This window comes from Natator depressus, chromosome 7 (genome assembly GCF_965152275.1).
Source record: "Natator depressus isolate rNatDep1 chromosome 7, rNatDep2.hap1, whole genome shotgun sequence".
Lineage (NCBI taxonomy): Eukaryota > Metazoa > Chordata > Testudines > Cheloniidae > Natator > Natator depressus.
The window spans coordinates 72,466,925-72,482,971 of NC_134240.1; the positions used below are offsets into that span (position 1 = coordinate 72,466,925).

Genomic DNA, 16,047 nt, shown 5'->3' on the forward strand with positions numbered 1-16,047 from the left:
TGTTTTTGTTTGCCAATAGTTCTTACCTTTCTTGTTTTGCCAGCATTTTCATCGTAGCTCATGTCGCTGGCTTTTATTTTCTGTTACATATGTGAATGACAGGCTGTGCTTCACCAGGATATATTAGAGTGCCAGCTCTTGACATTTCTGCTTTGAAGCTTTTGGGAGATAGAAATTAAGCATGACCCCATAGTGTATGCCACTGGGAAATGATCTTTTCAAAATGACAGCCACAACTGTGCATATTATGAAATCATGGGTATTAGTTTTGCTTTTGCACACCAACACGTCCAAAAAACCAACCCCCCCCGCCCCCCCGAATATTAGTTCCTCACATTCTCACTGAGGCATTCATAGTTTCAAACAGCTATTTTCTGTATGTAAACAGCAGCTATCATTTTTATAAGCAGAGTTTTACACATTTAACGGATGAAGGAGAGTAAAGATCTCTCCACTCTGCTCTTAAGCAAAAGATACAGCTAACTATATTTTACAATATATGACATTGCAAAAATGACAGTGAAACGGTGAATTTCCTCTGTTATGCAACACTAAGCTTTCTTTGTAAATTTCAGTCGAGGTCATTATTTTACAGAACCCCAAAATCCCAGTCTGGTTTTTATACACTAGACAAACTCAGTCAGGAATGCAGATGAAATCAGTGAGATAGCATTGTAATATATTTCCTATCACTTTAACTCATTTTAGATATCAATAGATTTTTGTAGTATCCTTAATGTAAGAAAACTGAAAAAATGATAGGTTAATCACTTTGTAATCCTGTAATCCCTATGGATTTGTTATAAAGGTTGCATGTTCTATTTTTTGGAGAAATTAGAACAAATTCACAAATTACCACTGCGCAAAAAAAGTCAATGTTTATAACAAGACTTTTCTGAGAAATCTGGCGTTTTGAACTGTTTCAGCAGGTGAACTTTTTTTCTTTCCTTGATCAATCCTTTTAAAATAGACTTGCCTTAGCAACATGGTTTATATTTAAGTGGTCTGTTTCGCAACTCCAGTTTTGCTATAGAGTTACATAAAACAAATCTCCAAAATGGTAGTCGGCCTGGTACTTACTGGTCACTTGGTGATCGCTCATAACTTCTTCACAGCTGATTCTTAAGTTATCCTTGCTCTGTTACAAGGAAGAGTCCACATGCCTGTAGAAGCAGTGGCTAAGCGGGAGAAAACATGGTAGCTTCCACTAGCATTGCTTGAGTTTTATATAAGGATTAAGAGAGTATCTAAAGCACCAGCAGAACTGGAATCAACAGTCGACAAAAAGTATTTCACTCGAAAATGGGGCTCTGGAGAAGAGAGTTGAAGCTATGCAGGAGTGAATGTATATGGATCTGTGCTTCTGCTGAACTGTGTAGAGCTAACATGGTGCACAGTAATCTGGACCAGGAACTGAAGGAATCTGGGGAGCTGGGGGTGAAGAAATTAGTTTGATAAATGCACAGATTAATGAAGTAGTAGAGTACAGGGAAGGTACGTCATCACAAATGAGATTATTTAGAGGTTGAGGTGGGAGGTAGTTTAGGAGGCAGAAATGGCTGTTTAACTGCGGTGTAGATGTTCAAGTCCCAGAGCTCATGCTGCAGCTTGAGTCGGAACATGTACACCACAATTAAATAACCCTGCAGCCTGAGCCCTGTGAGCCTGAGTCAGCTGGTACGGGCCAGCTGCGTGTGTCTAACTGCAGTGTAGACATACCTTCAATCACATAAGTGGAGCCCTAGTTTCAACTATTGTTCCTCTTTTTTTCTTAATATCCCCCCCACACACCCCCCCCCGGTCTTCATTTTGTGTTTCATTTTGTAAGCTCTGTGGGGCAGGAGCCATCTTTCTCTTCTCTAAAAAGCAATGAAAAATTGTGGTGCTATACAAATGTTTAACAGTAATACTGCTAATTGATGTCCGTGCCACACAATAGAAATTCCACTTCTGACATGAAGTTAACATTGTTTCTGACTTCCCCAAAACTCTCTAAGTTTATGATAGTAGGAAACCTACCAATGTACATAATGTCATGTTTACTGCACCTTCAAAGAGAGCATGCATAGCCCAATAAGAATAGGGGGTTTAGGCATAGGTTTACATTACTTTTTGGCACCAGACTTTTTTTTCTTGTGCACGGCTTCCCTTTTTGCTCATTTTAAAATTTTGAAAATAGTTTTAATACAAGAGGAAAAAGCTACTTCACATGATTAGTGGGGGATATCTAACGGAAAAATAGAACATGTAGTTAACTGCTTGAATTATGTTTATGAATCAGATTTCCAGGCATATGTGTAAATCGTATTAGTATGTTTATCCTTAACTGCTATGTCATGTGTTAAGCTGTTTTCATTGAACTATTGAGGAAAATTTCATTTTTATGTATCTTTTTTTGGTTTGTCCTGACACATGTATGGACAGCAGTTCTGCTAACTATTTTAACACATGGCTGTACCAGTGGGATGAGGTATTTCATTTGAGAATTTCTATCAATTTAAGAGAAGTGACAAGTATGTTAGCGTTACATTTTTAATAAAATCTTCAGTGTATATTTCTGATGGTAAGGTATAACAGATGGGTTTGTCTAATATAAGTCAGTAGGAATGCTGAAAATTATTTTAATTAAAAGAAACTTTAATTTTGACATCATAAGGATATTCACTTTGAAATATGTATATTATGTTTTTTGTAAATTCATGGTTTTACACCTGAAAACATATAATGAATGTTACCTGTCATTCTTAAAATTAGAATGGTCAGGGATCCAATCAAGTTAAAGCTGTGTCAGGTAATTTGTATTGAAAAGGAACTTAAAGTAAAATTCCTGTGATGTAGCAATGAGAATACGAGGAAAAGAGGTAAGTTAATTTTGAAACACTTCAAAAAAAAAAAAAAAAACCTAAATGATATTAACAGGTATAAAATGTTAAGAAATGAGATTTATTTTTGTTGGTAAAATATGCACTAATACATTTCTATTAAAATATAACAAGCAATTATTTTATTTTTCAGTCTCCAACAAAAGCTGTGTATAATGCTAGGCACTGGAACCAGCCAGAGTCAGAGGCTCTACCGGCACAACCAGTATTGAAAACTCCAACCATCCCAGTGAGTAGGCTGTTGTTTTTTCCAAAACTTTATAAATTCTCCCTAAACTCTGAACAATATTTGGAAATGATAAAGACAGGCTAGCAAATGTAGTAGTAACTCAGAATGAAGTCCAAATGGTCATGTTACCCGTTGGGTGTAAGAGCCAAAAGAAATTGAATTGGAGGGGGAATCCTCTAGTAAATGCTAAAGGAAAAACTTTACTAGAATTAAAAACTTGATTTCATTGTCCTTTTTAAATATGAAAATCAAATATTTTAAATTGCCTGTGTTAATTGTTCTAACTAGAGTTGTGTAAAACAGTTTTAAGAAACAAATTTTCTGCTCTGATATCTAGGATATATCAGCTGAACAAATCAAACATACAACAAAAATGCCCACAAAAATTGTTGGCGAGAGGAGAAGGCTAAATGCTATGAATCATTCTGAATACAGTCCATTCAAAAGTGTGAGGTGCTTTCTGAGCAGGATTGTATCAGTGGATTGTCACTGAGAGGAAAAAGGGGTTGGTTGCTGGCCAGCCAGACTCGTCAATTTTCAGCGTTAGTCAACAGTTACATTAAACAGAATTCAATACTTTTGGCCTATATGTGTGTCTGGAAGTTGTCACTTATGTGAAAAAAATTCTGTTTTAGTGACTCTGCTTTTGTTTTATATTCAGGCAGCTGAAGTAATCAAAGTGTAAATAATGTAATACTGCTACACTCTCAGCATCCATTGTCATAATTCTTCAGTTATTTTCCACATGAGCCTGACTTTCTCCACCCTTCTGTTTTTGAGGTTGACAACTTTAGTCTGTTGGATCCGGACCCTTCTTGGTTACTTCACAGTCCCCCATTGCCTTTTATAATGGAGCCTCCCTGAAATATTAACTATATTGCCTGGGAATTTTAAGTCATTTTTGAAAAATAATTCTTAGTTATTAGCATTATTGGGGGGGGGGGGGGGGGGGAGGAAAGGTCTCAGGGCCATGATCCCTTCAACAAAACTATAGTGAGGCACAACGGTCATAAATTTAAATTGAATCTTGTTACGCTTCACTGAATACACTAAATCTTTGTTCGAGTCATTTTTTTATTTAATGAAACGCCATGATAGCACTGCATAAATTAACAAGGTCAGCGTTCAAGTCAGCTACTCACATAACAGCAAAAACTGATTTCTTTGTTGCTCATAGCTCTTCATAGATACAAAATCTTGGAGGCCTCCAAATCTTGTTTATTTTTTTAAAATAAATTAATTAAATGTTTAATCTATCCTCTCTAGATTAGGGACAGAGGCCTCTTGGTGTATGGAAAAGGCTTTTCATTTTCATCAAATTTTCACTTAATATTTGGGACTCTGGCCAACAAAATATTACTTCAGGAATATGGTAGAGATCTGGTTAGCCTCAGTCCTCTAAAGGAATTGTTATTGTGACAAGAAAACAAACATGTCTTCCATTGCCTAAGAGGTCTGTGTATACGTTGAGTCACTGGATGAGAAAATGTGCTCTCAAAGGTATTTTTAGCAACAAAGGTATTGGCTTTATTTTTATAGTTTTATATGACCAAGGTTTAAGAATTCCTGTGGGATTCCCCTTTGGTCCAAAAGTTCATAGGTGATTCATGGATCGGATGAGACTGCCTCCTTAATTTTGGTAGCTACTTGGAATGCTTCTGTTGATTCCTTAGAGTGCTGGAGAAATGACAGTTTCTCAAAGTGCGTGTCCTTACGTGTATTCCACACACGGGTGTGCAAGCACCTGAGTCTGGAGATTTGTGTCAGTTGGTCCATGCCTGTGAAGTTGCTTCCCTCATGCTCTCAACGAGGTTCCTCAGATTCTGGGTAGGACTGGAGCACTATCAGTTTGGCAACAGCACCAGGGTCTTCACAAAGGTCTTCTCTGAATGGCTGTGCCGTTTTTTGTATCTGGACGATTGGTTCCTGACGACCATATCTAGCCAGGAGGTCCAGTCAATGATACTATTCTTGCTTCATTTTTTGGCATCCTTGGGGTGTATGAACCATGAAAAGCTCACTTTCATTCCCACAAAAGCCTCAGACTTTATAGGAGTTCCCTGAACTCAATGCTAGCAACGGTCTACCTTTCTGTCAATAGATTCCAGGCCACACAGAGCCTGATAAAATAGCTAACCATCAGACCAAGGACTGTAGTCAAGGTCCGTCTTTCCTACTAGGGAAAGACAGACATGGCTGTGTATACCTATGTAATGCCATTAGCCAGGATTCATCTCTGTTGCCTGCGGGCCTGGCTGTGATCTTTTTACTCACCAGACAGAGAACATAAATACCAAGGTGACGCTGGTGTACAAAAAAGATCAGGTGCGTGTTTCCTTCCACCTGCATGGGACACAACCATAATCACAGGTGCATCCTCATAGGATGGGGAGCCTACATGGACAGTCACACTGCCCAAGGCATATGGTCTCTTCGGGAGGCCAGCATGCATATTGAACTCCTGGAGCTGAGAGCAGTCTACGAAGTGTGCAGTAGGTTCCTTCCCACTTACAGGGTTTTATTATATCCTGATAATGTCAGACGACAAAGTGGAGCAAACAAGGTGGAGCAAAATCTCCTTCCTCTCTGTATGGAGGCAGTCAGTTTATGAAACTGGTGCATCAGCATCTGCATCATGCTCTCAGCAGCAGACCTACCAGGTGCACAGAATTCTCAGGAAATCTCAGCAGGGAGTTTTCCACTGACCATGAGTAGGAAATATTCAATTCCATCCTGAATGTCATCTTTGCCCAGTGGGAAATGCCGTCCTGGGACCGGTTTGCCTTACAGATGATCAAGAAATTGTATCTATAATGCTCCACAGCGGTGTTAAACAGGTTGTCCAGGGACCCCTTCTATTATCATGAACAGACCATCTAAGGTATGCCTTTCCACCCATCCCCCAGCTACCTCAGTATGATAGTCTTTGGGATGCCCAGGATTGCAAGTCACATCGCTACCCTCTTGCCTCAAACAAGAGGGAGACTTGCTTGTGCTTAACTGGGTATCCGCTGCCTGATACTTCTAGTCTGTTAGCCACCCAAACAATCTCTTCAAAACTGTGTCAGCCCTTACTTTGCCTTGCCGATTAACGGTAGGTACACTTCAGCCCCAGAGCATTTTGGAGCATTCCCTCTGTAGCGATCAGCCCCATATCCACTACACACTCACAGTAATTTCAGGTCTGCTGTCCCCAAGGAGGCAATATACATACCAGCTTACTTGGTCCAACTCAGGACCAGCACTTAATATTACAGCCCTGAGATATATTTATAGTGAAAACAATCATAAGTTCTGGTTCGAGTGCTTGCTCATGTCCATTCCACATCAGGTGTGTGTGCTCGCCACATGCACCAATGCCGGAAGTTTTTCGCTCAGCAGTATCCGTAAGGGAGCAGCTCTGGCACCCTCTGGAGTGGCGCCCACATGGTGTGGTATAAGAGGTGCTCCCAGCTCCCCCCATACCTCAGTTCCTTCTTGCCGCCAGTGATGGTGCATGGAATGGGGGGAGGGATAGCTCAGTGGTTTGAGTATTGGCATGCTAAACCCAGGGTTGTGAGTTCAATCCTTGAGGGTGCCATTTAGGGTTTCAGGGCAAAAATTGGGGATTGGTCCTGCTTTGAACAGGGGGTTGGACTAGATGACCTCCTTAGGTCCCTTCCCTACCCTGATACTCTATTCTATGAATGTTCGCTGCTGTTACTGGCGTTGCTTAGTCTTCGTTCATACAAACTAGAGTTCTTGTAAAGTTAGAGTACATGGTTAGTAGTTGAGTGATTTAGTCCTTACAGTAGTTACAAGTTCTGTTAGTCCCGTTGGGTACTTAGCCGGGGGACAGGTCATGTCCCGGTCCCCAGGCTTTAAGCCCTGCGATTGTTGCAAATGGCCCATGCCCATGAGCAATCTGCATAGTAACTGTCTAAGGTGTCTCAGTGAAGGGCACATAAGTGATACGTGTCGAATCTGCAAGTCCTTTAAACCCAGGACTAAGAAAGAGTGTGAGATGAAATTCAAAGCGTTCCTGATGGAGCCGGCGCTCACTCCGTCCCCGGACCAAAGGTCCGACTTGGCACCCAGCACTGCGGCATCAGTCCGTAGTACCCCACTGGCGCCATCAATGAGCTGGCACCGATCCACATCCCCGACCAAGAAGCTAAAGAAGGTCAGCAGGGGCCAGTCTCCTACTCCCGCAAGGGGAAGGACAGGGCTGGGGACAAGTTAAGAGCCGTGGCAGGCAGCTCATCTCCTCCATCATGAAATCGGACCTCAGCTCATGTCGAGTGATGCGGTTTCTTGCCTGGAAGCTTGGACGTAAAGGCCGGCCTTCATCAGCTTCAGGTGTCATTGACAACTGAAGTGCTCCAGGTTGCGCAGGAGCTCCTGAGGCTCCCGGTGCCCAGACCTCAAGTAAGCCCGCCTTGGGACCTTTCCATCCACCTTTGCCCCAATAGCACCGTTTCCCATCCCGGGGGACATCCTGCCACCGCTCACCCACTCAAAGCTGTCATGCCTCGGAGTTAGGGAGGCAGACGCATTGCAGTCCTCTATGGTCACCAGACCTTGGGCACTGGCAATGGGATTCAGGGTAGACCTCACCGGTTACTTGGCGCAGACCCTCGGAGGCATAGGCTCGTTGGCAGGAATGTTGGGACCAGCCATTATCATCGCTGGAATGTCATTACAGATCCCGGGAATGATTGGAGGACGGTAACCATGGGCCCTGCCAATGATCCCTGAGACAGGTATCACCATATTTGGGGAGATTCCACCCAGCCCGCAATACCTAAAGGTCCCACTCCTCGTCCTGGTACCAGTTTCGAAGCTCAAGACATGGATCGTTGGTCTCCTGTTGCGGATCTGCCAAGTGCCACCAGTCACCGAGGTCCCCACAGAAGCGCGCGTTCTGCTCGGACCGGTCCTTCTCTAGGTGCTACTGAGATTATTGCCAGGCACGGAGTTGCCACGTCAGTGAATTTGGGTCACCGGGTAGCAATCGTTATGCATATGGCTCCAGTATGGAGCAAGGCTCCGCATCGGCAGGGCAGCCTCCCAGATCCTTGGTGCCCACCTGCATCGTCGGTAATGAAAACTGCTCTGTGGCCCCAGGCCCAGTGGCCGGCCCCGTGGTACTCCTGAAAACCGTGGGGGTTCACCCAGCCCTCCCAGCCTGCCCCCTCTGTGTCGACAGCCTTGGACAGGCCTGTGGCCTCGATGACCCAACTCCCTCTGGTGCTTGAGGCCCCAGGGGATAAGGCCCTGCAAGTCCATGTGGACCAAGGGAAACAGCCTGCTGGACCACCAGTGAGTGCCGTGGAACCCATGGTACCGGCCTCCTCCATGTCATCACTGGATGAAGCCATCACGGAACACCCTCACGGGGTTCCTCAGGATGACGCTAAGGCGCACCAGGAGCTGTTGAAGGGGGTTACGTCCAGCCTTGGCCTGCAGGTGGAGGAGTTAGAGGAACAAGCAGACTCCTGTTCAACATCCTCTCCTGCACAGGCCCTGCTAAGGTGGCCCCTCCCCTTCATGAAGGGGTACTGAAGACATCCAGCGCCTTGGGGCAAACCTCCTCCTCTCTGCCCCCCATTTCCAAATGGGTAGAGCATAAGTACTCTGGCCCGACTAAAGGGCACGAATACCTTTACTCCCATCCTCCCCAAAATTCCCCGGTGGTTGAGACAGTTAACCACAGGGAATGCCAGGGGCTCCCTGGAGCTACCCCCGAAACATAAAGACTCCAGGAGACTGGGCTTGTTCGACAGAAAATTTATTCCTCGTCTAGCCTGCAGTTGAGGGTGGCTAAGCACCAGGCCCTTCTGGGCCGCTGTGACTTTAATATGTGGCAAACCATGACCGAGTTCGAGAATGCCCTCCCGGAAGGTTCCCTTAAAGAATTCCGGGTGATCCTCGACGAGGGCACGGCTGCTGCTAGGGCGGCCCTTCAAGCGGCGTCTGACGTGGCAGACTCCACCACTCGCACCATGGCATCTACCATCTACATGCAGCGAGCGTCCTGGCTGCTCCTCTCTGGGTTGTTCTCCAAGGCTTAGCAGTTGATTCAGGACCTCCCCTTCGATGTCCAGGCTCTGTTTGCGGAGCAGGCGGACAACAAATTACATGGGCTGAAGGACTCCCGAACTACCCTTAAAAACCTTGGGGTTCTACGTTCCGGGTCCGGCACATAAGCAGTTCAAACTGCAACTACCCCAGGGGCAAAGGAGCCAGCCCTGGCAGGACCCGCTGCACAAAAAGCCCAAGGGCTATATCACCATGCGTGAGTCACCCTCTGCCCAGTCAGGCTCAGCCTGCTCCAAGCAAGTAGCTAAAAAGTTGTTTTGAGGGTATGCCTGAGTACCTACCAGTCTATTCCCTGGATCCAATTTTTCCCAATTTTTGGCCACCACCTTTCCTTTTTTCCTCCCTGCGTGGTTGACAATAACTTCGGACGGCTGGGTCCTCAGTATGGTGGCGCACAGCTACACCCTCCAATTTATTTCCACCCCACCCCTTCCCTCTTCAGGGACCCTTCTCACGAGAGTCTTCTCAAGCAGAAGGTTCAGGGGCTCTTGCAGCTGGGGGCAGTGGAGGAGGTCCTACCTCCTTACAGGAACAAGGGTTTCTATTCCCAGTATTTTCTGATCCCAAAGGCCAAGGGTGGTCTGCATCCTGTCCTGGACCACAACAGATACCTAAAGAAGCTATCCCCTCCCTGGATCTGGGAGACCATTCTGCCACCCTTGACCTGAAAGACGCATACTTTTATATAGTGATCTTCCCAGGACACAGACGTTTTCTCCGTTTTGCAGTTGGTTTGGCCCACTACTGGATTGCGGGCCTTCTGTTTGCCTTGTACCTCCATGACCGGTTGGTCAAAGGCAGCTCCAAGGCTCGGGTCCAATGCAACATAGTTGTACTACAAGCCACATGCCACTCCTTGGGACTCTACTGGTCAACCACAAAAAGTCCACGTTAGTTCCAGTTCAAAGGACAGAATTCATTGGGGCTGTGCTCGACTTGACTCGGGCGAGAGGCTTGCTGAGTTATTTATGTCATTGGGGCTTAAGGTGAATTGATAGTGTTATGTGCTGATTTGGGCAGCGTGTGAAAACTCATTTTGTCCAGTTTTGTAGTTTTGGTTGATGCTTTAATTTTGATTATGAAACATCTTACGTGAATTTAGGCTTTCTGCCTTCAGCGTACAGTAGCAGAAATTTTCTCTTTCCTTTGCAGAGTTTCTACTCATAGGATTCATGCATACTCAGTGCCATGAGCTTAGTACAGTCTTAAAAATATATATATATTTTTAAGTTTTCACTTAATAGGTCTTAAGATTGCCTCAATTTAAAAAGGTGAGGTTGAGGATAAGCGTAAATAACCATTGTGTTGGGATTTTTTTGTATTTAACTTGAAATATTTACGGATCTCTGGTTCTTCTTCCTTGGATAATGTTTCCCGTCTTCTTGCTTATCTCAAAAGTCGGGGGTGAGGCTGACAGAAGCAGCCTGAAGACAGTCTGGTACTGTTGCCTAAAGCAACATCCTATTAATATATACAGAGGAGTAGGTGAGGAGAAAACCTGTAATACCATCCCAGTGAGACAGCCAGGAGGCTGGGGATTTGCCAGATAGCTACAGTGAAACAGACACTCAGCTTCCCATTACTTTTTACTTTTGCAAGTGTGCGGCAAGAGTAAGTTTTGTCATAGTGCATGTTGTAAAATGGTTGTACATAAAATATAAATGTGAGTACATATAAAACCAGTGCAGGAAGAATACCATTAATTTGCAGAAGCATCTATAGTGCCCCACAACACTTCCTCTGTAGATGTTCTCTTATGCTAGGGAAGAAGCTGGAAAGCCTGCTACCTGCAGACGGGAAGCATTTTCAGTGGTCAAATGGCAAGAGACAGATCTCCTGCTAGCTGCAGCCACAACTAGAACAGCAGACTCCATATCAGGACTAGCTGAAAGTGTGCTAATGACTGGATATAACAAGCAGCTCATTAATGCTTAGAGCCTCCAGGAAGTAAGATGGTCAGTGCAGTAAGAGGCAACAAAGAATTTTAACTTTTTTTTAAAGACCAAACTTGGTAATTTTACCTACCCTGGTGATCAGTTAAAGTTAATCAGTGCAAAAGATTCCATCTGCTCTTTTGATTTTGAAGTCCCACCAGACCTCTCTCTTTTTCTTAAATAAAGTTTTTTATATTTAAAACACCATTTAAATGATCTGACATATTCCAAATTTGATGAATGGTGCAGGTACACCTCTGTCTCAGAAAGCCCAAAATTTGAATTTGAAAAATGCACACCCTGCTCTGTTTCCGTATGTATTTGGTATATGTTTGCACACTGAAAACATCTGCCCATTTAAGCACTTTCTTATTGATAGGTAAGGCTATCTTCAAAGGAGGCAGTTCATAAAGATGATGGAGTTTTTAAGGCTCCTGCACCACCTCCCAAAGTGATAAAAACTGTGACAATACCTACTCAGCCCTATCAAGAGATAGTAACTGCATTGAAATGTAGGAAAGAAGACAAAGAAGTAAGTATTTTCAAGACATTTTTAAGGTAATTATTGGTATTTCTAACATATACTGAAGGAACAGTGTCAAAGTGAGGCTTTAGCTTTCACCATTAAAGTTAATGGTTTATGTTGGATTAGTTGAATGACCTGAGTGGTCTTCAACAAAATATCAGTTAAAATCTGTTTAGTTTTTTAAAGATAACATTAAATGTGTTAATTTTATAATCCATCCCAACAGCAATTTATTGTATTCAAAATATATTTGTATCTTCCAGTTATACACTGTTGTTCAGCATGTAAAGCACTTCAATGATGTAGTGGAATTTGGTGAAAATCAAGAGTTCACAGATGATATTGAGTACTTGCTAAGCGGACTGAAGAGCAATCAGCCCCTAAACACACGTTGCCTTAGGTGAGATATTTTAACATAAAATATCTTGTATCTATTTCTTGTATTCAAAGGGAAAAAGTGGGTTTTAAATATTTCTATTAAATATGTGATCCAACTTTAAAATGTTGTTAGTAGTTACCTGGAGTTTCTGCTGCCTGGGGGAAATCTGAAAATATTGGAGATGACATTTACAGTGTATCATGAGTGTGAATGTGTAATGTGGGGAAGGATAAGAGGATTTTGTGCAATAAAATTACAACCCCAAATTTACTATTGTACTGCTTCAAAACAAAGATTATACTTCGTTAACTTTTCTTTGTTTCAATACGATTGTAAGCGAGGAAGTATCTATCCACTGCTTTTTAATAGAAAATTCAGTTTTTAAAGAATTTATTAATATATATGTGGAAAGCATCCCCAGACACTCACTGACAGTGATAACATAATATCATGCTGAGGTTTCCTTCATTCTGCCAACAGTCTATTCTTTATTTCCTATTGAGAATGCCATAGCCAATACTGATGTTCACTGCAACTTTTGCAGGCTTGGGGTTAACTAGCAATCCTTGTTAGAATTCTGAGGATGTAAAACATGAATATTAGATTATAGTCAGTCTTTTGTTAAATTTTGGTCATCTCTAGATTTGCATCTTGCATTGTACAATTAAATCCTGTTAACAAAAATGGAATTAGATGTATACATTTTCATGCCGAAAATGTTTATTCATGATCACTGTTTGTTTTGTATAGTTTGTGGACCTAAAAATACCAAGGAGAATGGTTATAATGCAATATAAAAATCCCTGTTATCTTCCCTCCTGGTATAATTCTTTCTGTGTACAGATGTGGCAAAACTACAATTATTGTAGAAAAAAACCTTGAACTGTAGATTTAGATGGCAGTGAAATTTTATTTGGCGTCCTGACGTGTAACAAGAACAGCTGTAGAACTTTAAAAAGCAGATATTAAATCAACAGTTTCCTCCAGGTAGCTCAACAAATTGCAGTAATGTTGATTGATTTAACATAATTTGCAGAAATCTCAATCATCCTGTTTGAGTTATTTATATATGCAATTATGTAAATAATCAATATAACTACGAATTTTAGAATTAAGTTATTCACTTTAGGGATGGAAAATGTTAACCGGTTAACCAGTAAGCATTAGTCTTACCGGTTAACCCTCAACTGTTAACCACTGGGCTGGCTGGCCAGCTGGCTGACCCCCGAGCAGCCGTTTAATCAGGTAACTGTATAAACTAAATATTTTTAAATGGTTAACTTTTTAAACTGTATTTACATTCCTAATTCACATTCAATACACTGAGTCTCTGTAAACTTTCAAAATTCTTTTAAATTTTGTTCTCTATTTCTAAAATTATATAGGAAACTGGGTCTAACTTGTACTCATTGAACTTTCCTCCAATCAATGAATTGCAAGGTGTGTGTTTTCCAAAGAAAATGATATATAGGGGTAAGGATAGCAGTAGACTTAGATGAATTAGAAGCCTTGTTGGCAAGCTGATCCTCTTTGAATGCTGTGCTGTGGTTGGAGACTGTAAAAGATCTAAACATGACATTCTCATATGATTTTTAAAGGTTACTTTGGTATCATAGAGGATTTTTTTGTAATGTAATATTCCATTATAGTCCTGATTTTTTTTATTCCTCTTGCACCATTGGAGACATTTTAACTTTTTAATTTTTAATTACAAAGGTAAGGAAATATAGCCTCCTTAAAACAAAGTTGAGTATAGCACTAAGAAACTTCACAAATTTTAAATGAACACTTTTGTAAAACCCAGAAGGTAGGCAGTGCTGGGTACACCTGAAAACTCAGACAATCCGAACTAGAGCTATGAAAAGAACACTTTTTTTAAAAAAAAATTGTGTGTGGGGGAAGAGAAGGAACAAAAACACCCCCAAATCCATGACTACCCATTGTAAGCAGGTATTTTGAACATTAACGGAGATGGGAAGGATCTGAAGGAAGAGGTGTGTGCACCTGATGGTTTGGTGGGCAGGGCCCGCTTTTTCCTCTAGTTCAAAAAGTGCCTTTTTGGGTTATTCCAAACTTTCCCTGCCAAAATCCAATCCTCCTCCTGGCCTCAGGTTAGCTATGTGAAACTGCAGGCTAAACTGATATTTCACAATATTGTATGTGAAGGAGGGATTACAGATAGTGAGGGTGTCAGTTCATAATACACTTTTCTTGATCCTCTTCACCAAGTTGGTGTTACTAGTGAAGGTTTTTCTTTCAACTAAAAGTTGTTCCTAAAACACTTATGTTGCAAATGGGTAACATTTATTGTAGCTAACATTAAAAGAAGAAACCAGACTTTAGCCCGGTATGAGTAAGCAATCCTAAAATAGAATGCTGCATATCTTCACCATTTGAGATGGGCGGTAAACCTTACAAGAATATATATAACAAGCCTTTTTATCAGCCCACAAACAGTTGAATTTTCTGATGGACACACATTCATATTCATTAGACTAGTTTACTTAACTAGCCTTTTTTAAAAATAAATGTAGTGACTTTAAAACACGTTAATGCCTGTCTGTTTTTTTCCAGTGTTATTAGCTTGGCGACAAAGTGCGCCATGCCCAGTTTCCGAATGCACCTGAGAGCACATGGAATGGTAGCCATGGTCTTCAAAACACTGGATGACTCCCAACACCATCAGGTATTCAAATGGGATTGATATATGTAAATGAATGGAGATGATGGAAATATAGAAATGCACTTATTAGGTTTTTAGTATAGGTTGATTGTATTTGTTTAGCATTTTTCTGGAAATGTCCTGACTTTTTAGAAGTCGACACAGAAACATGACTTGGGAAATTCGAGAGCGCATGTGTTCTCTTGCGTGCAATCAAAGGTGGTAGAAACTCTTGATTTCTCCAAACACACACACGCACACACCCCCAATCCTTCCCCACACACTCTTTTTGAGGCTTGATTAAAGCTTTTTTAAAACTCATAGCCTTAAAAGCTTTGGTGCTGAGTTTAGGTTTATGATTTCAAATCTTTATCCATTTTAAGTTTCATACTACTTTCATTCATTACATTTAGTTTAAAAGTAGTACTTAGAATATTAGTGTTAACTTTTCTGTTTTTCTTTCCAATTTGACTTTAGTAAAAACATCCACTTCCAATATGTTAAAAAGAAAGTTAGGTTTTCATATAATGTTTTTTAAATATATTTTAGATATAGGAACGAAGACATTCTGAAAAGCTAAGTTTGTCTTTGTCAATAATTGTGTGATATTCTGTAATTGGAGATGCATATTTTATGCTTTACATGAAATAATACCGCTGTATACTTCCTCACTGCTGTTGCGTTTAACATCTGTGTTTCACTAACATTTTTAATTTTGTTCAAATGATTAGAAATAGATTTTGCCCCTAAGTCTCAACAAGAGCATCACAGAACTCGAGCCCGTCCAGAAGGAAATGGGGAAACAGTTACTTGAAAATAGAAAAATGGACTTCTCCTACCATATGGCATCGTGTCGATTTCATGACATTAGCAGTGCTAGCTTCACTTGGACTTAGAAAGGTTTTGAAAAGGGAAACATCGTATATATGCACATTTTTGTAACTATATTTAGTTTGGGAAAGAGAGAAAAGGCTTTGCCCCAAATGACAACATAATTGGAAATAAATGTTGATGATCAGTTATTACCTGCACTGAAACTATATTCTATAATGGATTTGAGAGAATAAGATAGTTAGTTTACTTGATGAGGGTTTGAAACAGTAGTTGCAATGAATAAATTCTTTGGTGCCCTGTAGACACAATAAAATTACCAGTTATCTCAGAGTTATTCCCAAATACAAATTGTCATCTTTGAAAAATACTTGTTCCACCTAATTGGTAAACTGGTATTTAAACTGCAGTTCCTTGATTAACTATCTTTTTTCAGAATATGCTGTGAATGCTTCAGAGTAGTAGATTATTATTAATTTTTAAAACAAAAACTGTTTTCATGAAAATTGTCAGTTACAAAAAC

The 16,047-nt window shown here is 41.2% G+C and overlaps 1 protein-coding gene across 1 annotated transcript in view; it reads left to right on the plus strand.

Annotated features, from left to right (window-relative positions):
• The window catches only part of WAPL (WAPL cohesin release factor), a 127,969-nt gene that overhangs the window by 87,560 nt on the left and 24,362 nt on the right, over window positions 1–16,047 (plus strand). The window contains exons 5-8 of the mRNA XM_074958773.1: window positions 3,016–3,111; window positions 11,506–11,658; window positions 11,916–12,052; window positions 14,606–14,717. Of these exons, the coding sequence (XP_074814874.1) occupies window positions 3,016–3,111; window positions 11,506–11,658; window positions 11,916–12,052; window positions 14,606–14,717 (498 nt within the window). The remainder of the gene's footprint in view (window positions 1–3,015; window positions 3,112–11,505; window positions 11,659–11,915; window positions 12,053–14,605; window positions 14,718–16,047) is intronic.